Source organism: Tremella mesenterica (genome assembly GCF_000271645.1).
Source record: "Tremella mesenterica DSM 1558 unplaced genomic scaffold TREMEscaffold_4, whole genome shotgun sequence".
NCBI classification, from domain to species: domain Eukaryota; kingdom Fungi; phylum Basidiomycota; class Tremellomycetes; order Tremellales; family Tremellaceae; genus Tremella; species Tremella mesenterica.
In genome coordinates this window covers 646,704-668,376 of record NW_006711228.1, presented here as the reverse complement: position 1 = coordinate 668,376, position 21,673 = coordinate 646,704, and the positions used below count along the sequence as shown (strand labels likewise).

The following is a 21,673-nucleotide window of genomic DNA, read 5'->3' as shown; positions in this document are numbered from 1 at the left end:
GTTAAAGACGGGCCGATCAACCGGCAACCACTCTACGTATGTAAGATACATTCCTCTCCTCGCTCTACCTTTATGCTTGCTTCTCTATCCTCGTGCTTTGTTGCCCTTTGTATCATATCATGAAACTCAATCCCGTCGACGGGGAAGGGGAAAACACCCTATCCCAGATCGAAGAGACCATACGGGTCTTTAGTGATTTCATCAACCATCATGTCCCCTCTACCTATTACCGAGCTCCCATCATCGATCATTGGAAGCCTTCAGATTACTCGCAGCGTGAGGTGGCTGGTATGAGTAGGTTCTTAGGTCAACTCAGCACTGAAAGAGCTCACCTCAATGCTGTCAGTCGACATTCATCTCTCCTCTGCTACTCATTCTCAGACTTAGCTGACATCACAGGTCATAAGCACCTCTAAGGGCGCCACTAACTCCAACTACCCAAACCTTCGTGACATGTGTAACGCATTCATGAATTCCACCCCACCGTACATCGGTATATGCCAGAATATGAAATCACCTTGTGGGAAAGAAATCAGAGTGGACATCATAGCTGCTGGAGGAAAACAATGGATAAAGGTCAACTCGTAAATCCCACTTATATGACCTCATCACTCGTGTTGATCGTCAGTATACAAGAATCTCGTCTTTTGACTGAATTTCGATCTCAAGATATGGAAGCTATCAGTAAAGCAATGGAAGAAGATGATGATTTTCATCAAACGGCCCTTGAAACTCTCAATTTGAATCAAAAGTTAGGTCAGAGTAATGATAGAGGACTGATGGACGAATCATTGGATGAGAAAACGGAGGTTTGTTATGTGAGCCCGTGAGTCCGATCATCTTCTAAATTCATGAATGTTGATGTATAGTGATCAGATCTCCAAACTTCTATCCGAATATCGACAACGACAAGGGACCCATTCGAACCCACAGGACTGGCATTCCGATAGAAAACAACAATTGAATTGTTCCCTGATCGATCGAGCGCAAAGTCTAGTTGAAGCTGCTCAGAGTGCATCCCAAGATCTATTCGGTTCCCTTCGCTCCATTCAGATCTACTTCACTTATACCCGCCTACCCTTCAAACCCCGTGATCTTTATCAAGACCCCCGCATCCCTTCCACTCTAGAAACCATACACTCTTTGGGTGTTCAACAGATCATCGCCGTCGGGGCACCACCGAAGATTCCTCCTCCTTGTGTATATCCAACACTCATCCCTTCTAGAAATATACTACTTGATCTCTCCGTCTTGATCGCTATATGTTGTGACTCGTCGCATCACCCATTACCTACTTCAGAGGAGGATGTGGACAGAAGATTTCGCGCTATGGAAAAGGACTCAAACGGGGTCAGATTAGAACCACATTCCAACGTGTCCAAAGATCTGAAAGAACATCTCGTATCGGAGATGGATCATCCTCTCATCCAAGAACTCCAATCTCGCCTAGGTGCCTTAGGTGGAAAAGGTGAAATTGGGTTTTGGGTGACCGAAGAAGTCAAAAGTCGGTTCCCACGCATCATCAACGTCATAGGTGGACCTGGAGAGAAACGAAGAGCAAAAGCTCTCTTCGAGGATGATCCTCAGACCTTTTGGAAGGGGAGCCGATGGGAAGGAAACGAAGGACCTTTGAAATTCATTCATGTTCGATCTTTACCATCACCTGCGACGGGCGTTTATACAGGAAATTATCATTTCCTTTCAGCATTCGATCGTCGTCTAGTTCAAACATGCCAAAAAATGTTGGAAAAAGGAGCAGAAGCTGATTCTGGGCCTCGATCACGTGCGAGAAGGAAGATGAAAGCGAAACCTGGGACAACGAAATTACCCTCTGCTCATACACTACGAACCATGATGGAAGGCGTCAAATGCGGCTGGACAGTATTGACCAATAATCGTGGTTCGGTTGGGAAGGTGGTTCGTGAGATAGGTGTGTATGAAGGATTACCAGAGGAAGATCTGGGGAAGATGACTCAGAGGGCTAGATTGTGGGTGGTGAATCCTTCCAGTTTAGCAGAATGGAGTAGGATAGAAGTCGAAGAGAAGAATTCACGTGTCATGTCTTAATGACATCACGACGAGATTAAACAGATACGAAGCGATTGAAGGACATTTCAAACGTCACATGTTAGATGTCACGTATCATGGTGTTTTGTAGCCCTAAATTGTTGTATCATGTACAGATGATTATCCTCTGATTTGAAGGAGTCATTCGCTTGGAAGGTAGGTGATTCTGGCTTTCCTTTGACTGCGTAACCGATCATTCGCGATAGGCTGATGAACAGGCAACTTCTGACCTCGCTTATTTACTAACTCCATTGTTCAACGGAAGACATACCATAAACATGTGAAGATATAAATACCCCTCGTTCTCATTTGTCACTATCCTTGAATCATCTGATCAATCTTCATTCTTACACCAACATCAACACAACCTCCCAACTCAAGAACACTTTAACACAACTGACACAAGTGAAAGGGCTAACGATATGGTCGTAACTTTCAAATCTGAGACCACTGACCGTACTGAAGCTCCGTCAAACGGCGTGAACGTCTCCGAAACTCTCAACTCCTTGTTCGATCAAGGTATGACCGCAGAAGAAGCTATAGACAAGTTACATCCCTGGTCAGCAGCTGACCGTGACCCGAACACGTTCACTTTCAATATTCCCACGACTGGAGAACCGACCGCTGAACCCACGTCGACGAGTGACAAACCGAGAAACTCGTCTCGCCCATCCCCTTCGGCAGACATCAAATACAATCCATATGGGCCGAACTCTGTTCGAGTGTCGCAAAGGCCAATATCCTTATTCTCAGCAAACGATCCCGGTCCCGCCCCTCCTATGGGTCTTCCACCTCTACCGTCGATGGTTCCTGTGTCTATGGGTTCCACTGGTGCTTATACAGTGGTTCCTATCGCCCAACTAAACTCGGATCTTTCTCAGGTGTACCTACAGCGTCCTGGTGCTACTCAACTCAATATAGGCCGCCCCAACATGTATAGCACGACGAACCCCACTGGACCCCCTCCATATCCGATAATGCAGTCTCACGGAATGCCAACCATGCCGAGTACCAATCCTGCAGCATCGTTACCCGTCCCAAGTCAATCCCATTCGACTCAATATCCACATCGTCACAACCTCTTCTCTCCAGAGCCGGAATGCCGTGAAGCAGCGGCTCGATACTTGCGAGATAAACTGTCAGCGACTGGAAGTGAGTACACACTCTTGTCCTCGGAACATTCTAAGAAGCTTCATGAAGATTCAAAGGCGTTGGGAGCGTCTAAAGACACGATCCAACGATTAAGCGCCCAGAGCAGAGAAGCTAGTGAGGAAGTGGAGAAACAGAGGGCGAGGGCTAGTAAGTGGAAGGTGGAGGCAGAGGACTTGAGTAGTAAAAGATACGCGCTTGAAGAGCGGAACCAGAGCATGAAAGAAGAGATCATAAGGCTCAGGAGTAGGCCAGGTGGTGATGACAGTGACGAAGATTCATTGGTGGATGATTAGGGAGCGAGTGCGAGGAATCAACGAGCGAATAGCGTCTGTTTTATGTACCCGTGATCAAGATGCAGAGATGACTGTATGACGGATGTCAGCGTCGTGATCGTGAGGAAGACTCTAGCGAACAATCAAGCTGATTTTCATGACCTTGAGGATTGTCGACTGTATTGACAGATACAACAAAGATGAGGAGGTAAAAGTGGCCATGCCAAGGTAAGCTCAGTCATTACTAATACCTGACTTAATCCTCATTAGGAAATCGAGAGGTCGGAATCCTAATGAGGGATTAGTAACGGAATCAAAATTTCACCTTGATTTCTCGACTGACCCAATTCACTTTCTTCCCTCCATTCCCCCCCTCTTCCTCGTGTTTGACCCGTCATCTTCGCTCTTTCACTCTCCCTTCCTCTCGTATCCCATATACCCTTCTCTCACGTCTCTTTCAGCTCTTCCATACCTGACCTTTCACCCATCTCAACATCCGAACTAATATTCAACAAATGAGAAAGTCATAACCACCCGTCCCACAGAGGTGTTTCACAATGTCCATCCCACCCAGGACAGGTCGTCCACGTAAGGCATCCATCGCCGCTCTACATGGACCGATCGGGACACCCACGATGGAGACATCGACACCTTCTATAGTCGGAGCCGGTATGAGTATGCCACCACCCAGTTTCAGTGTCAGTGGACCTATGACTGTGGCCGATTGCGAACATTTAGCTGCTCAATTGTTAGATCCCAGTGTTGGTGAGTAATTCGTCATCACCACATTTGTTTCTTGAAACAAACTGACGGTGTAGGTTTGAAACGAAAACTTGACATAGGTATGTCTTGAGTCAACAATTCAGAGGTAGAGGTTATGTTGATGATATAGCGGTGGAATTGAGGGATTCCGCAGAGACAGCCAGGGATTTTGGTTTCTATGAAAAATACCTCGGAGCTTTGATCCCTTCAGTATGTACCGTACTAGGAGATGAGAGGACCATATCTTTCACTAGAGATAATCTCGAGCAGGTGAGTCTACCCAAATGAGATCAAGGGAAGAGCTGAATGACTTTCATTAGAGATTGAGACATACCCTTCTTTCTTTCATACAACGCTTACCTCATCATGAACCTCTTCGTCCTCACGTGGCTAAGATCATGGAGCTCATGATCAAACTACTAAAAGTAGAGAATGAAGAGAACGCAATGTCATGTATAAAGATAATGATTGATGGTATACGAAGTCATAAGGTATGTCCCTCCTTACATTCCACATATGTTGCTTATACTTTCAGGAACAAGCTGAACCACTGGCCGAACAGTTCTTGGATTTGGTCAAACAGATGTATGCTAATATCAAATCTGTGGTAGAGAAAGAATTTGGACCTCCATCCACTGTCAAACCTCTTGTGAGTCATCTTCGACAACCATTTCATACATCTGTTGACGTTGAAAGATTACTGGGCCGTCTTCTTCACCTGTCCCCGTTACACCAGGAAGTGACACTCCTTTTCCTCAAGCGCAACCTACCACACCGGCTCCTACCGTCCTTGCCCGTTCACTGTACTCTCCCAAAGTCCTCACCGAATGCCCTATCGCCGTCGTCCTCATTTTCCAAACTTTCAAGTCCATCATGCAAGGTGCTCTACTCGATTTCTACCCCCTTGTGCTAGAGAGCATCAAACTACAACCAGAACCTCAACGACTGGCTCATCTTGAGGCCAAGGAAAGAGGAGAGACGTTCACGGGCGTTACACCCGCCATCACCAACCGTGAAGTTTATACCGAACTCATCAAGGCGCAAGTCAAGACAATGGCATTTGTAGCGTACATTTTACGAGGTGCTCAGAATGTCAACGTCAAGGACTATCTCGAAGTGTTCCCAGAAGCTTGTATCCGACTACTGAGGGACTGTCCACCTGAAGATGTAGGTACTCGGAAAGAACTTCTCGTCGCCACCAGACATATTCTTTCAGCAGAATCCAGATCGGCGTTCATCCCTTACATTGATACGTTGTTGGAAGAGAAAGTTCTAGTAGGGTCAGGCGTGTCAAGTAGGGAAACACTACGACCTCTTGCATATTCCGTTGTCGCGGATCTCATCCATCATGTCCGTAACGAACTCCCCATGTCGCAACTCTCCCGGGTCGTGTATGTCTTTTCCTGTAACCTCAACGATGCTTCCTTCTCTGGAGCTATCCAAACAATGTGCGCAAAGCTCCTCAACACTCTCGTCGATTCGATCATCAGCAAAGGTGAACCCACCGAAGCGTCTAGGATCTTACGCGGCATGTTCTTCACAGCGTTGGAGAAGTTGCGATGCATGACGGAAACATACGATCGTTTGAAAGCGATACAGACGTGGGACAAAGCACAAGAACAAGCGAAAGAGGAAGGAACAGAGCGTAAAGATCAAGTTGACGTTTCTGGCGATGTCAGCATGACCGACATCGAGGATCCTGCCGACAAGCAGAAATTCGGATGGAGATTTATCGAACAATCCATGCCGGTATATTCTGTTGCTTACGCCAAGGAATCTCTTGAAGCTTTTTGCAAGGAAGCGCGTTATCTGTTCAAGACACTGCTTCATACCATCCGAACTTTACTAGCAGCATCACGTTCTTCCGGTCAAGATGCCCAACCTATGCCTCCTCCAGATGGTGAAATGCTCGGCGAGTTCTTCCGTCACGCTCTACGTTGTCTTGCCATTTTCGAAGGTCAACGTGAGCCACGCGAGTCCAAAGATGCTGTGGAATTGGTCGACCAAATATTACTCATGTTTGAACCGCACGTCTTCGCTGAAATCTGGACACTCAACATGGACTTCTTCGTCGAGCAAGCTACTGTCAGCCTTCACGTGTTTCCTGTCCTACAAACTTTGATCACCCACGAATCGGTCTCTCACCAGCTTGTCGCTATCCTCCTCAAGTACCTCATGGCTCATTTGGGCGACCTAGGTCACGAATCAAAGGCCAAGACCAGTATCTGTCTAAGATTGTTCAAGATGTCATTTCTCGCCATCAACACGTATATCGCCAGTAATGAGTCTGTCCTCGTCCCTCATCTGCAAAAGCTCATCATGGAATCTTTTGAGCATGCTGCCAAAGCAGACGATCCAGCCATCTACTATCAAATCCTTCGTGCATTGTTCCGATCCATCGGCGGTGGAAGGTTTGAAGCGTTGTACAAAGAGGTCTTACCCATCCTTCATGAAATGTTAGACACTCTGGCTTACCTCTTACAACACACCAGTGATACGGCACAGAGAGATCTCTTCGTCGAACTCACGCTCACTGTCCCCGTCCGATTGACCAATCTCCTTCCTTACTTGTCATACCTCATGAAACCCCTCGTACACGCACTGCACGCGGGCCCAGAGCTCATCAGTCAAGGTCTTCGAACTTTAGAGTTATGTATCGACAATCTCACTGGCGACTTTCTTGATCCTACCATGACTCCTATCCATCGAGACCTCATGATCGCCATGCAAGCACTACTCAAGCCCATCCCTGCCAACAGACAACATGCGGGAGCAGCGGTCAAGATTCTCGGCAAGCTCGGCGGACGTAATCGGCGTTTCCATGAGGTAGATCACGATCTACAATACTGGAGTTCCAACTCTAGATTGCTTGTCCCTATATCTTTCAAAGGGAAAACTGGCAGTCTTCCTTTGTCGCCATTGGTTCAAGCCGCAACTTCTGCTCTTCACGATTCCGACGCGCTATATCAAGACGAGGCTCTGCAGGCCCTGATGCTTACCTCTTTGACGGTGTTCGAAACGGATGCTCCCAATCCTGAAGGGAATGATACGTTCCAGGAGACTATTTGTGGACTTGTGCAAGCCACTCAGCAAGAGGCTATCGCTGAGAAAGCAATCAAGTTTATCCGCAGCTTCTGCAGCAGAATGTTCACGTCTGAGATCAATCGATCGGATGCTAGCCCTGGCAAATTCTCCCATGAATCCAATCGTAAAAGACTCCTTCCGCTCACCAGCGCCTTCTTCGACTCTTTTGTTTTTGCTCTCGCCCAAGTCAAGGAATCTGAACGACCCGGCATCATCTCCGTACTTGTCACGCTAGTCAACGATCTCCGGGGAATGTCGCAAAATACACCATCGAATCATTCCCCAGAAACGGCCCGTGTCATACAGACCCTTCTCAGCCGTCTCGTCACTTTATGTCAGGACGAAGATTGGTCTCGCAAGATGGCTGGTGTCAACGCCATAACCGCAATCATGCGAATACCCGATATCAGCCGACAAATTTTGATCGATCTTGAAATAGAGCTAGTCCGAGCTTTCATGTTTTGTCTTCGCGATGCTCCCAAACATGTCCCGAGATCAGCCGATAAAGTCAAGGAGGCAGTCATATTCCTTCTCCGCACATGTCAAGGACACGACGAAGGTAAAGTACGTATACCACGATTGGTTGATTGTTTCATCACGGAGTTGAATGGCCAAAATGAACTCTCCCGCTCAAGCACGCGGGAATTCATCAGCTTACTAGCGGAGCTTACGGCGCAACCGATTCTCAACCTCATTCAAACCACGGTCAAAGCTCGTTTACTAGATCCACAGGGAGCTATCTTTTCGAAGCCTCTTCGAGCTATAGCGATGCCTATGCAAGTCGGGAATATCGACGCTATGACGTATATAATCGAGCTCCGTCCTCCACTCGTTGAGACAACAGAAGAGTTTGTGCGTATGTTACATGAGGTGCTTGCACTTGCGGACGTGGACGATCCAGCACCCAAAAGTGCCAATTACAAGGATGAAGTGTGGCTGAAACGCTTGAGGATTTCTTGTCTCAAGCTGCTCAACGCGACCATGGCATGCCCTGAATTACTATCCAAACCTCATGTGGCGAACATCCGCTCAAAGTAAGTTACTCGCTTCAACATCACATGTGTCCGCTAATGCAGCAGAATTATACAGGTCTACTTCAAGCATGTGTATTCGACCAACTCGCCAACAAGTGATATCGCTCATGATGGTCTTCGAGAGGTCCTCAGTCACCAATCTAAATTGCCGAAAGATGTGCTCCAGACCGGCTTACGACCCATTCTCGTCAATCTTGCCGATGCTAGGCGTTTAAGTGTGACAGGTCTAGAGGGACTCGGTCGTTTCCTCGAGCTCTTGACCAATTACTTCAAAGTGGAAATCGGTGTCAAGTTACTGGACCATCTATCTACCTTGGGCGATCATCAAATGTTGGCTGAGGCTGCTCGAGATCCATTGGACGACAACACTGACATTGCTCGCATGACCAGACTCGTCAACATCTTCCGTCTTCTCCCATCGACCGGAGTTCAATTCCTCAAAAGTCTCACGAGTATCGTGGTGGATGTCGAAGCTCAATTACACCAATCCTCTCCTGGGCCGTTTACCGTCAGTTTAGGTCGTTACCTCGATCGATATCATGTTGAAGCCGCACAAAACTTGCTCGATAATATAAGCCATTCGAGATACATATGGACCTATCGGTGTATCATCATGTCGGATTCTGCACCTCTTCTCGTGGAACAATTGTCAAATAACGCAGAAGCAATCTGCGAAATGTGCTTCAAGGATCCAGATAATACAGATCTTGTTATCCCTGGCTTATATCTCATTCGAGAGCTGTCACGCAAGTCTCCTTCTTGGTTGGCAGAACGCGAGCCTGTCCTATCCGCTCTGGTCGTAGTTTGGCGTTCTATTCTCGAGAAATCACGTAACTCGAAGATCAACATGACTGGTCCTCATTATCAGGTCATTCCAACGTTGATTTTGGAAATGTTCATGACAGCTCTCCGATACCAGCATATCGTCCCTCTTCTTTTCCACGTCGTCGAGGCTTTCGAGATCCGTAGCTCGTTCGAAAAGTCCTTCGTGTCCTTCTTCCTCTACGAGCAAGCGGCGTTGCAAGATTCTGTCGAATATCGACGAGAGGTTATCGAACATTTCCTCAATATCTATGAAGATCCTTCCGTTACTTGGGCCTTCAAGACGAATGCTCTTCGTGTCATTGTCAATCCCACCATCAGAACCTACTTTGCAGACGACAAGCAAGACGGTTCTCTTATCACACACGGAGCAGTGCAGAAGATTGCCTCTTTGATGTGGCAACCTCTCGGAGCCACCGCCGCGGCTAGAGCGTTGGACGACACGACACTCATTGAGATTTTCGTACTCACCACTTTGTTGGTACATCATTGCAGTGTGAAAGTCAGCGATGTCCGGAAGCATGTTTTCAAGCTAGCTTGGATGGGTATAAACCTTCTCGAACCGACTGTCAAGCTTACGGCGTATGTCCTGACTGCGCGATTCATGTCGACTTTCGATACCCCTTTCAAATTCGTTCGTCTCACGTGGATCGGTGTTCTCAGATTGAAAGATACGGAGAATCGAACTCTTTTCCGTCAAGCAACGGATATTCTTGCTGCTTGTCTGCCAATCCGAGATCCTCCTACCGTTGGCACACCAGAATGGGCTCAACGATTGCGCGCTATCCTGGTGGAGGATGGACCTGCGACCGGACAAGTGGTCAGCGTCTGCGAGTTACTGGTCAATCACGCCGATTTGTTTTACGATTATCGAGAGCTCTATGTTCCTCAGATCGCCAACTCCTTGTCGAAGCTTGCCTTTGCTGCTGCTTCTACACCCGAGTTGCGCAAACTCACCATTGATATTGTTGAGCTTATCTTCCGGTGGGAGAAACGGCGGATGGCCGCTCGTGATGAGGCGATGGATGTGGATGAGAAGCGAACTCTGCAGGACTCGCCCGAAGCAGCATCAAGTAAACGACATAGACTTGATAGGGCTGGTACGGTCGTTTCAGCCAGTAGTGGTGGTGGATGGGCTGCACCAAGTCAAGTCAGAGAGATGATGACCTCTCACTTGATGCGATTCGTCTCGTCTGCTCAAGAGTCTTCAACCAGAAACAGTTTGGTCAAAAGAGCTTTGAATCTCTTCAAAGAAATGCTGGGTCCGAAAGGTTTACCGAACGTTCAGGTGAAACTCAGCTTCTTCCATCGGACATTGGGACATGTAAGTCATCCCACAAGATTTGAGACATCACTTACTGGCAGGATATAACACCAGAGAATATCAACCAGGTTGCCAACTCGACGGAAGTCATCGCAGCTGTTGCTGCTGTCAAAGATCGGAATTGGGTCAAAACGAATCTGGCCCTTCTCACCAAGCTTCTTGAGAAAGTTTGGATGTTCGACGATTCGACTTTACACGAGACTGTCAAAGATCTCACCGAACAAATGCTCAAGGAAATGCCAGAAGATGAGAACGCAGAAGCCGATGCGGATTCGAAAGCCCTACTTGCCGTCGTACAAAACGCAGTGACTGAAGGTCTCGCCGCAGGTCTTCGATCCAGCTCTCACGTCCCTGGAACAATCTTCCTCCTTGATTGCTGGCTCAAAGCTCAGCCGAAGCAACTTCAAAACGACGCTATATCGTCCGGTCTTCTCAAAGTACTCGCAAATCTTGTCAAAATCCAAACTGCCACTGGCGCACCAGAGTCGGCTCATCGACTGATCATCTCTATCTTGGACCTTTTGCGAGATCGTGTGGCCGACCTACGTGAACAACGGAAGCATCTGCAGAGCGTGCTTAGCACATTGATCGAGCGTTCGACTAATCTCGTCCTCTGTCGTTATCTCCTCGATCTGATCCGTCATTGGGTGTTGGACGATCCCGAGCCAACTTCTCAAGGCAAAGAGAAGGCGGCGTTATTGATGCGCATGACAAGTTTTGATCAGCGGGACGATGCGTTATTCCAAAGTTTTCTCGAGGTGGTTTACCAAGTGTATGAAGTCGAGTCTCTCCGTGGATCAGATATCACACATCGTTTAGAACCGGCTTTCCTCCTTGGCACCCGATCCAAGGACCCGGCACAGCGAGCCCGTTTCCTCGGCAAACTCGAACAGAGTCTTCCTACGGCGATAGATGCCAGATTACAGGCGTTGTTCTCAATTCAAAACTGGGATGTTTTGGCGGATTTCTATTTCATTCCCGAGATCCTGACTCTGCTTCTGGGTGTCGCGCGTACGGACGATCCATGTTTGAAGACGGAATTGGAGAGACAAGACGACGATGACATGCTGGCTGATCTGGCCACCACAGCGACAACTGGGGATTTATTCCGATCCCTCAGTACCTTGGCCTATCTCAGTTCTCCACTCGCTCACCACGCTTGGGTCACCGTATTCCCTCTCGTTTGGTCTTGTCTGTCACGTCAACAACAAATCATCTGTACGCCCCACATTGTCAAGTTGCTCTCTAAAGAAAGCCTTCGAAAACAGGCTGAATCACGTACAAATGTCGTGCAGACCTTCCTTGCTGGCTTCCTTCCCTGCTCACCGCCCATCGCGCTTCCGCCGACTCTGATCAAGTACCTTGCCAAAACTTTCAACGCTTGGTACATTGGATTCGAACTCCTCTCCGGTCTCACCGAAGTGTTCAAAGGTGACGACGCTCTCCGAGAGAGTTGCACGACCTCGCTCGCCGAATTATATGCCGATTTGAACGAAGACGACATGTTCTATGGTCTTGCTAGAGGTCGTTGTGCCTTTGTGGAGACTACGGCTGCTCTCACTTATGAACAGAATGGAAGATGGCAGCAGGCAATGGAGATGTACGAACAGGCCCAGACCAAGGCTAGGAATAGTCTGCTGCCATTCAGTGAGGAAGAGTATTGTTTATGGGAAGATCATTGGATTCTGGCTGCGCAGAAGTTACAGAACTGGGACTGGCTATTAGATTTGGGACGTGTCGACAACGATGCGGATCTATTGCTTGAATGCGCTTGGAGATTGAGCGATTGGACTTCCCCGGATCGAGAAACCTTTGATCAGAATATTGCCAAAGTGATCGATGTGCCCACCCCTCGACGGAAGACCTTTGAGGCATATTCGGCATTACTCAAAGCTCATGCTGCCAGAGAACCACCCAACGACTTCTTGCGTATCCTCGACGAAACTCAGCAGGTGTCGTTACGCAAATGGGTCAGCTTACCCACGCACATCACCCCGGCGCACATCCCGTTACTTCAACAGTTCCAACAATGTGTCGAGCTGGCCGAAGCTGCCTCGGTTTTCGACAGCTTGAGCATGACCAACGCCGCCAACCTTGAAGTTCGCGTCAATGGAGATCTCAAGCAGATCTTCCATACCTGGCGAGATCGTCTTCCGAACTTTTACGACGACATCAATATTTGGTCCGACATGTTGGCATGGCGTAACCATGTTTTCCAAGCTGTCACAAAAGTCTATGTACCGCTTATACCATCTGGTGAGACGGGAACTTTCGGTTATCGCGGATATCACGAGACGGCATGGATGATCAATCGATTCGGTGAGGTTGCTAGGAGACATGGCTTGCTCGACGTATGTTCAATCGCTCTCAACAAGATCTACTCCTTGCCCAATATCGAAATCTCCGAAGCTTTCCTCAAATTACGAGAACAGGCTTTGTGTTTCTTCCAGAAACCTGACAAGTTCAACGACGGACTTGAGAACATCAGTACGACGAATCTCATGTATTTTGCCCCGGCACAAAAGGCCGAATTCCTCACCCTCAAAGGCATGTTCATCTCCCGCCTTGGACAAGATGAGGAGGCGAACGCCGAGTTTGCCCATGCCATTCAGATGGACATGGGTTTACCGATGGCTTGGGCGGAATGGGGTAAATTCAACGACAAACTTTACCGCGATCGTCCGGAAACAGTCCCAGGTCCACCGCCAGAGCCCGAACCCGGGAAACCCAAGTTGACTGAAGAGCAATATGCTAGTATGTACGCTAGAGATCGTGCGGTATTGGCTTCCAGTGCTGTTAGCTGTTATCTCCAAGCTGCGGGAACATACAATAATCACAAATCTCGAGCGTTGCTCCTCCGGGTTCTCTGGTTGCTGGGCTTGGACGACAGTCACGCCACCATTTCGAGGGCGTTCGAAAACTACAAAGGCGATCTGGTCATTTGGTATTGGCTCACTCTCATTCCTCAATTGCTCATGTCACTCTCTCATCGTGAGGCTAAACATGCTCGACTTATCCTCACTCGGATCGCCAAACAACACCCACAAGCGTTGTTCTACAGTTTGCGAGTGACCAGAGAGGATTTCAGCAGTCATAAACGTCAACAAGCGATGTTGAGTCGAAGTATCAACGCCAAGAAAGCAATGGAGGCTTCCAAAGCTGGTAATCCTGCAAGTTCGGTCTCGGGAGATGGCGCTGCCGACTCGCCCAACCCCGACTCGAAAGACTCCAAAGACAAGGAGGATGCCGTCGCTGGTACCCCGTCCAGTCAACCGAATCCCGCACCGACGCCTACTAGCGGAAACTTGCAGGTCCCCGGTATGCCTGGACAGTCGATGGCGGCTCCTCGACAACCGCTGGATTTGGTCGAGGAAATTATGAACCTTCTCAAGACGACCTACCCTCTGCTCGCTCTGACAATGGAAAAGATGGTGGATCAGATTTCTCTACGTGCCAAGCCGTCATCAGAAGAAGATATATACCGATTCTTTGCTGCTCTACTCAACGATGCTATGCAACAATGGGGAGGACGCAATGGTCTGCCAAACGATGATGGTGAATTGAATCAGGCAACGAAGGACAACCTATCCAAGTTTGCTAACAATCTCACCGGGGACCTCAAGGTGAGCTGTCAGGTTCTACCGCGCGGACAAGCTGACACAAAGGCATCGATCGAGGTCGACTTCATGAAGGATATGCCTAAATTGCGCGAGTACATCAAACGTTTACAGTTCTGGCGTGATAGCTACGAAAAATCTCTGGACGCGCGACCCAGGGCTCAACCTATCGATCAAGGTGGCTGTAACCTCTTGGACTTCCATCACACTCGTTTCGACGAAGTGGAAGTGCCAGGGCAATATGTCCAGGTGAGTTCCGTCCTGTCTATTGGGGTGTGCAGACGATCTGACCTTGTTAGCATGTCGATCAAACGGAGGAACTCGTCAAAATTGCCAGGTTCTCTTCGAAGGCGGAGTTAGGTCGAGGCCATGGTCATTGCTTCAGACGAGTCATCATGATTGGCTCTAACGGTGCTACGTACACATGGAACGTCCAACTACCTGCTGCAAGGCATTGTCGTCGTGAAGAACGACTTACGCAACTATTTAGGATAATGAACTCGTGCGTCCTCATCTCCTTTCCGTCTGATGGATGATATCTGATTCTCAGTGTAATGAAGAAACGCGTCGAGACGAGAAGGAGGAATCTTCAATTCCATCTCCCCACAGCCGTAGCATTGGCTCCACAATTACGTCTGGTACAAAACGACTCGTCCTACGTCAGTCTCCAGGATATATATGACGATTATTGCAACAAGCAAGGCATGTCAAGAGAGAATAGTATCATGGCGGTTTACGACCGAATGAAGTTGTTACATGATCCTACCATGTCACGAGTAGGTTTGCACACACACAATACATTCTTCTTGCTGACCGTTTAGACTGACCCCCGTTTCTTGCAACTCAAGATCGAGGTGATGGATGAGATACAGGCAAAGATGGTACCGGAGACGATTCTCACCAATGTATGTTTTCCTCGTCGTACCTCAACTCTCCTGGATCAAGAAATGAAAAGTTGCTGACATAAAAGTATATGATCAAAACGATGAATTCACCAGATAGTTTATGGTTGATGCGTAAACAATTCGCACTTCAAACGGCCACTGTCATGTTCCTCACCTACGTCTGCAGTTTGAGTAATCGTACCCCGAGCAGATTCCATCTTTCGAGGAGAAGTGGATTAATGTATATGACTGAGATTCTTCCGGGTATGTCTTAAACCCTTGTTTACTTTCATTCACTCCATTGGAATGTAGAGCCGAGCTGATGGAATCAGCTTTCGCCAATGGCCGCGCGATCATCGAATCCAACGAATCGGTACCATTCCGTCTCACACCGAACATGCAACATTTCATCACTCGTGTTGGTATAGAAGGGATCGTCACTTCGGCCGTTACGGCCATTGGACGGTCTCTCACCATGCCAGAGTTTGATCTGTCAGGATCGCTCAGTTTGTTCATAAGGGATGAGGTGAGTTGTTTCTTTTCGTTCCTCATTTCACCTCCACACGTTGCATGATTGCACTATCCTTGCAGTTGATGCTTGTTCCATGAAGATTTGTTGGAACGTATGTGGTCATGGATTTGGGTGGTACAGAACTAACATCCAGGTCCTCACTTGGACATCTACTTATAGCAAAGACGCCAAGACGGAAGCTCCCATCACTCAAACAGTTTACAAAAACGTCGATGCGTTTATTCGTCGAGCGTCACTCATGGGTTATTTGGGAGAGAACAAGGATAAAGTTGGTCTTTTCCTCCTTCTTACCTCTTACTCTGGATCTGTTGATTTGCTCTGTCTCTAGCCTATTTCGATCCTCGGGTTTCAAATTAGATGTCAGTTCAGAGCCATGTTGACGCTTACAGACCCCTATGGCATCTCCCGCTGTACATCTCATCGTTCAACTCATCTCACAAGCCACCGCACCTCTCCAATTAGCACAAATGAACGAAAACTTTATGGCTTGGTATTAAATCTTCGTCGTTGCTGTCATTCCAGGAAAACAAAAATCTAATGGATCTATTGTTGTATAGTCAAATCAGAATGCATGTTCATGTCACTATAGTTCAGTAAGCAATATGCATCATCACATCAAATAACATGTATCATTCTGATCTAAAAATGATAGGTAGAATATGCATCGTGATGATATCATTGTTGAGGAGATCGAGAAGCCATTTGAAGAGCAGTGACGATTCCTGCCAATCTACGATAATCTCTTAATAAAGCACCAACATCTGATAAACGTAAATCTGCCAGATCGCAAGTGACGAATCTTTCGATAGGTGGTTCAATGTCTATCAACGAAGGAGGAAAAGAAGGGAGAGAAGAGGTACTTCCCGTGGGTGATTTAGGATCTGGTGTATGAACGGAGAGAGAAGTCGTAAGGTTCTATCAACGTTAGTTTTCAAACAAATACATTCTACTCCAAAAATACGTGAAGAGTGAAAGGTTAAAAGATGTTTTATGATAAACTTACTTTGATAGGTTGTGGTGGAGGTATAGGTGGGATTTCCAAATTAGTATTATTTATCGAAGGAGTCGGACTTGAATATTTCCCAAGTACACCGATAGAAGCTAATCTATCACTTAAACTTGCCCTTTCTTCTTTTTGACCTTCTTTATCATCACGTATTTGTCTCTCTTTATCTTTATCTTTTTCTTTTTCTTCCTTTGATATTCTATCTTTTTCAATTCTTTCACGTTCACGTTGACGTTCTCTATCCTTTTCCTTTTGTTCCCTCATAGTTGAACTAACGCTCTTTATACTTCTAGCTTCACTACCAGCTCTAGATCTTCCTAATAAAATAGGAACTGATTGTTCTTCCATTTCTGATTCTGATGATCCATCTTGTGACTCATTTTCAATTCTACGAGAAGGGAAAGAAACATCAATCATTTCTCTACCCATTGGTAAAACTTGAGTCGCTTTTGAATTAGCTCTTGAACGTGATCTAGCTGCCGCAGTAGATGCAGCAGCAGCGGCTATACTTGCTACACTAGCCGTAACACTTGCTAAAGAAAATGTTGAAGCTTGTCTTTGACGTATTCGAGGTCGATCAGGTATTAAAGTCGTTTCTGATCCTTCTTGAGATTGATTAGAAACTATTAATCCACGTAAAGCTGTCCAAGAAGAATCAACTACTCCAGTTATAACTTTATTCGCACTTCCCGCTGCACTCCCTGCGAGTTCACCAACTTGAAACACCTTTCCTCGAAGACGTGAAGAAGCAGATGCTATACTAATTGCATCTTCGTTTGATTCATCCACTAAAGCAAGACCGATAGGTGATAAATCAGCTATTGACATGACTTTGGCAGAATCTTCTCCTAATCCTAAATCGACCAGATTGACATGTTCGAGGAATTCGACAACGGCAGTGAGGTTGACAACGGCGTAAGAAGCTTCCCCAGTTAAACAAATGGCAGATCGATATCTTCGAAGGTACATGAGTTGTGAGGCCAGTTGAGGTGGGTTTGAACGAACGACAGAATAGATGATGATTGGAAGTATGAGATCAGCACCAGATGTACCAGGTGTCGAGGTTTCCAATTTCTCATTGTTGAGCTTATCAGGAAACGAATCTGTCATGAGGATCATTGGTGTGGTCGAGGGCTCGGGAAGGTCGGTCGGTTCGATAACGGGAGTGGTCAATGAGAGAGGGGCGATAGGAAGTGTCAGGACCGATGATGACATTGCTTCCTGAAGTTGAGAAGAATCCATGGGTTCTGTCGGAGGAGATAGGTCTAATACAGGAGGTGCTGTATTGGAACTGGACGGAAAAGCATGTGGAGTCTCTTCTCCCGTTTCATCTGCTTGTACATGAGAGTCTGTCGAACGATCCCAGGTGGGATCATCGTGCATCGAGGCGTCGTTATACACACCCTGCTCCAGGATTTCCGGCAACTCTACATCTGGTAGTCTGTCTCTGGACGACGGTTGAGGTGTAGGCCTGTACGGCTCTCCTTCCGGTCTCAGCTTTATGGTTGGCAATTTTGCCAATCCATCCACTACCAGCTTGTGAGCCCGTATGAGAACATCCGCTTTGTCCTTTGGTGACAGGCAGTCTACCGAAGTGAGGTGCTGAAATTGTTCGCCGACCTCTTGAGCGATATCATTCAGACCGGTAGTGATAATGCTATCATTTCCTGTCGCCGTACCAAGTTCCTCGTCAGGTCGAGTGATCAAGCCCAAATGGTCGAGTGAAAGATCCAATATGTTCAGAGCCGCGATCCGTGAGGCCAGAGCTTCATCATGTTTTGGATCATCAGATTCAAGAGGCGAGTACAGTCTTTGCCGTAAGCGAGCGAACAAAATCCGCAGCAGTAACTCACCGGTTATACAGAAGTTGACAGACAATTGCCTCCACGCGTTCTGTTCCATCACTGGCTTGTCGCTCAGCCATCTCTTCTCTGTCCTTCCGTCTCTTCTCCCTCGCAGCGGCGTCATCAGCTTCTTCCAGATCACTTCTCCCTCGGATCCCACCGCTGCTTTTCCGCAGGAGACCCTCGGCGATGGTCGATGAAGAATCGGATCGAAAATGATCCACCAGATCGTCATACACCCCCTCCATGAAGTCTTGAAGCCTGTCGCCGCATGCCGCAGGATCGCAGAAGTCCAGCTGCAGCATCCCTTCGTCGGGATGAGGTTTGACCGATTCTTTCTCAGTTGCATTTCCCAACGTTGGACAAATAGCAGGAAGAACCAATCGGACCACCCTTTCAACGACCTTGTCCGGCAGACGGGCCAAGTGCTCCCGCACATATGCCCGGAGGGCCTTACTGAGGGTCTTGTGAACTTCTGAATGTCGAATAGATCGAGACACAGTGTATGCAGATACTGTGAACCCATCTTGTGTAACATCTGCGAGGAGGGAGGCGCCATCATGATGGTCGATGGACAGAACAGATGGTCGAGGACTGTTGAGAAGAGGTGAAGCGGTACCTTCCGGGGCATACCCGGACGGAGACAAGGGACGTTCCAGCGTCGGAGCATCACGCTTGGTAGGGGATGTGGCTTGGCCGAGGGAAGGCGAGGAAGTAGGAGTAGGCGAAGAAGATGAGGAGCCAAAGAACGAAGCGAAGGGATTTATCCGGCCTATTTTGCCAGGTGTTGTCTTGTCTTTCTCCTTTTCCGTCGCGGTGATCAAGGAGGCAGACTTGCTAGGGGGAGGGAAGACGAGAGACGCTGTATCGGTTGATAGTGTGAAAGAAGGGAAATAGGTGGGAGGAGGAAGGGGAAAGAGGGTCGGACGCAGTGCAGAGATGGCCGCTGAACGGCTGCTGGGATCGCGCAAGGCCTGAAGAAGTGGTGAGTCGTTCGGAACAATGGATTGGAAAGACAGCTCGCTACTATGCTTGTCAGTATGAGCTACAGAAAGACCACGGGACGTACTTATGCAACGTACCCACGAGACCTGACAGTGTCACTATTACGTTACACGTGGTCGTCGATTCCTTTCCTCCTTCGCTTGATGGCAGTGAAACGCTCGGTCCGAGATAGATGATATGATCTCTGAGTATCTGAGGAGTGATGGGCAGCGATGAAGACGAGGACGTCGGGAGCAATAGAAAGGCCTGATACGTGAGCTCGAGGAAGAAACGTCATGACTGACACATACCTTTCCGTCGTTGAGGATCCTGAGCACATCACCCCAGTCACCTCCTTCTCCAGCCTTTTGTCGTCCAGTCCCACCCTTTTCAAATATTGTGTCGATCATGGCTATTCCCATACTTCCATTCCCCAGTCCTATCCTCTGTGCTGCGGCTTTGAGACTTTGTAATTGCAGTCGTGTGGTGGCTGTCCCACTGCTTCCGGTCGATGCTGTCAAGTCCTCTGCGGCGGAAGGTGGGAGCGCGAAAGTGGTGGAAGTGGAAGTAGATGTTGTAGGTGCGGCCGCCACTGATGATGGTGACATTGGAACAGATACGGTAGGTATAGATGGTCCGGTACTTGGTGATGTATTGATGCCGAAGACCGAATCGTAGCTACCGGTGGAAGGATGACCGGCATGTTTCTGTCGAGGTTTGTAGGGCAGGCCACCCACTTGACCGACACCTTTGTGGAAGCTAGATTCGCGTGAGTGAGAAGGAGGAGGTAGGTGATGATGAGATGGACCGGCCTCTGAGGTGTCGGCAGGGACGGTGAGATTGAGCTGAGAAGAGGAGGCTGCTAGGAGGGGATGAGTGAGTGTCTCGGAGGGAGCTTTACGTGCGCGGAGACTCAGGGTGGAGAAGATGGACTGCTTGGGTTGAAGATGTGCGTCTGACATATCTAGAAGATAGTTATGTTTGAGTGTGATATGGGTACAAGAGGAAGAGGATACATTTGACCATAAGTTAAGGGACGACACTGCCAGAAGGGAACCCACACTGACATCATCCTTGACACGCCTAACTTGTAGTTTAAAGCCTAATCACGGGGAGCCCTCGCGTGCCTATCTCGGCTGCTCCTTCCGTTCCTCTTTCCGAACAAAGACATCATCCTCATCTTGTAATACCCTAATCCTACTCTTTGACCTTGTCCCGTCTCTATCCTCATGTCCCTCCGATCGGCCCTCCGTGTAGCTCGTACAGCTCGTCTGGCTTCTCCCAGATTGACCGCCCCCAAGAGATATGCCTCGAGCGCTCATAAGCCGAGCAGCGACCTCCCCTGGGCTGCGGGGTCATTTGTGATCTTTGGAGGATTGGTCAGTATCATTTCTTCATCTACCCCTCGTTCTTGCTTCATCGCATGACTCATAAGTTACTACCATTCAACTTTCACTGGTATCCATCACACTGCTTGTATCTCTCCGATACTCAAGCGCTTCCACACGGAATTATAGCTGATTTGAAGACCGCCTTGATACTCATGCCTTCTTCGAACACTCACCACAAGGTCGCTGCTGTACATGACTTTCCGAAAGATCCTGAAAGTCCCGTTGCCAAAGCGCAGCAGACAGGTGGACATAGTGCAGTGAACGAAATGCTCGATCAGGCTTCAGAGACGGACAAGGAGGAGAAGGAGACGCCTGAAGGCGGCGAAACTGAAGCGGTCGAAAAAAGCTTGGTGAGTCTGCAGTCCCAAATTTCACTCGTCGTGGAATGCCATATCCCCTTCAAGATCCTTTGACTAACCAGTGTCACCCTGGTACTAGAACTGCGGCACCACGAGCCGAATGCCGACCTCTCTGTCTCCTGTCCCAACATTGCTCCGCAAAGAGCGGAGGATCCAGGGAAGCATTTGGGATGAAAGGGCGAATTGAGGAGGGATGCTAATCCATTCCAGAAGGAAGATGCCCCTCCTGTAGCTCAAGCAGAGGATGAGTCTGCAGGTCCATCTGGTGATGCTGAGACACCCGCCAACGTAGATGACAGCGACAAACCCAGCGATGCCGAGGTCAAAGGTAGCATCAAAAAGGGCATGGTATGTCCACACATCGTACACCTCATTCGATATTGCAGAAGCTGACAGACAGGAATCCAATGCGCCCCCGGTGGCAATGGACGCTGAGGCAAAGGGGAAGGAAAACTGAGTGTTTTAGAAGAGACAGGGTGAAAAAAAATCAAGCAACAATCAAAAGAGAAGAAAATGCAAAGCATCAAAGTAGTCTACTG

General features: G+C 48.1%; 5 protein-coding genes across 5 annotated transcripts; 4 read left to right on the top strand and 1 right to left on the bottom strand.

Annotated features, from left to right (window-relative positions):
• Positions 1–119: 119 nt before the first annotated feature.
• TREMEDRAFT_30271 (uncharacterized protein) lies at positions 120–2,067 on the top strand (the record flags this gene model as incomplete). Its single annotated transcript, XM_007003854.1, has 4 exons — positions 120–341; positions 388–584; positions 629–751; positions 951–2,067. 4 exons carry the CDS (start codon positions 120–122, stop codon positions 2,065–2,067), a joined length of 1,659 nt encoding a protein of 552 aa, XP_007003916.1.
• A 422-nt stretch (positions 2,068–2,489) lies between these two features.
• TREMEDRAFT_61673 (uncharacterized protein) lies at positions 2,490–3,512 on the top strand (the record flags this gene model as incomplete). Its single annotated transcript, XM_007004077.1, has 2 exons — positions 2,490–3,219; positions 3,268–3,512. 2 exons carry the CDS (start codon positions 2,490–2,492, stop codon positions 3,510–3,512), a joined length of 975 nt encoding a protein of 324 aa, XP_007004139.1.
• Positions 3,513–4,168: 656 nt separating this feature from the next.
• TREMEDRAFT_71446 (uncharacterized protein) lies at positions 4,169–16,141 on the top strand (the record flags this gene model as incomplete). Its single annotated transcript, XM_007004286.1, has 15 exons — positions 4,169–4,256; positions 4,384–4,523; positions 4,574–4,744; positions 4,789–4,890; positions 4,950–8,371; positions 8,417–10,517; positions 10,559–14,140; positions 14,183–14,383; positions 14,434–14,636; positions 14,685–14,910; positions 14,956–15,039; positions 15,105–15,282; positions 15,351–15,544; positions 15,684–15,818; positions 15,940–16,141. The coding sequence occupies 15 exons, from the start codon at positions 4,169–4,171 to the stop codon at positions 16,045–16,047; spliced, it is 10,935 nt and encodes a 3,644-aa protein (XP_007004348.1). The 3' UTR covers positions 16,048–16,141.
• Positions 16,142–16,197: 56 nt separating this feature from the next.
• On the bottom strand, positions 16,198–20,346 carry TREMEDRAFT_73653 (uncharacterized protein; the record flags this gene model as incomplete). The annotated part of the gene is made up of 5 exons (XM_007004285.1): positions 16,198–16,465; positions 16,554–18,366; positions 18,410–19,426; positions 19,470–19,651; positions 19,696–20,346. 5 exons carry the CDS (start codon positions 20,344–20,346, stop codon positions 16,226–16,228), a joined length of 3,903 nt encoding a protein of 1,300 aa, XP_007004347.1. The 3' UTR covers positions 16,198–16,225.
• Positions 20,347–20,584: 238 nt separating this feature from the next.
• Positions 20,585–21,666, top strand: TREMEDRAFT_71444 (uncharacterized protein). The gene is made up of 4 exons (XM_007004284.1): positions 20,585–20,763; positions 20,913–21,125; positions 21,345–21,482; positions 21,535–21,666. Exons 1-4 carry the CDS (start codon positions 20,614–20,616, stop codon positions 21,589–21,591), a joined length of 558 nt encoding a protein of 185 aa, XP_007004346.1. The 5' UTR covers positions 20,585–20,613; the 3' UTR covers positions 21,592–21,666.
• The last annotated feature ends 7 nt before the right edge of the window (positions 21,667–21,673 follow it).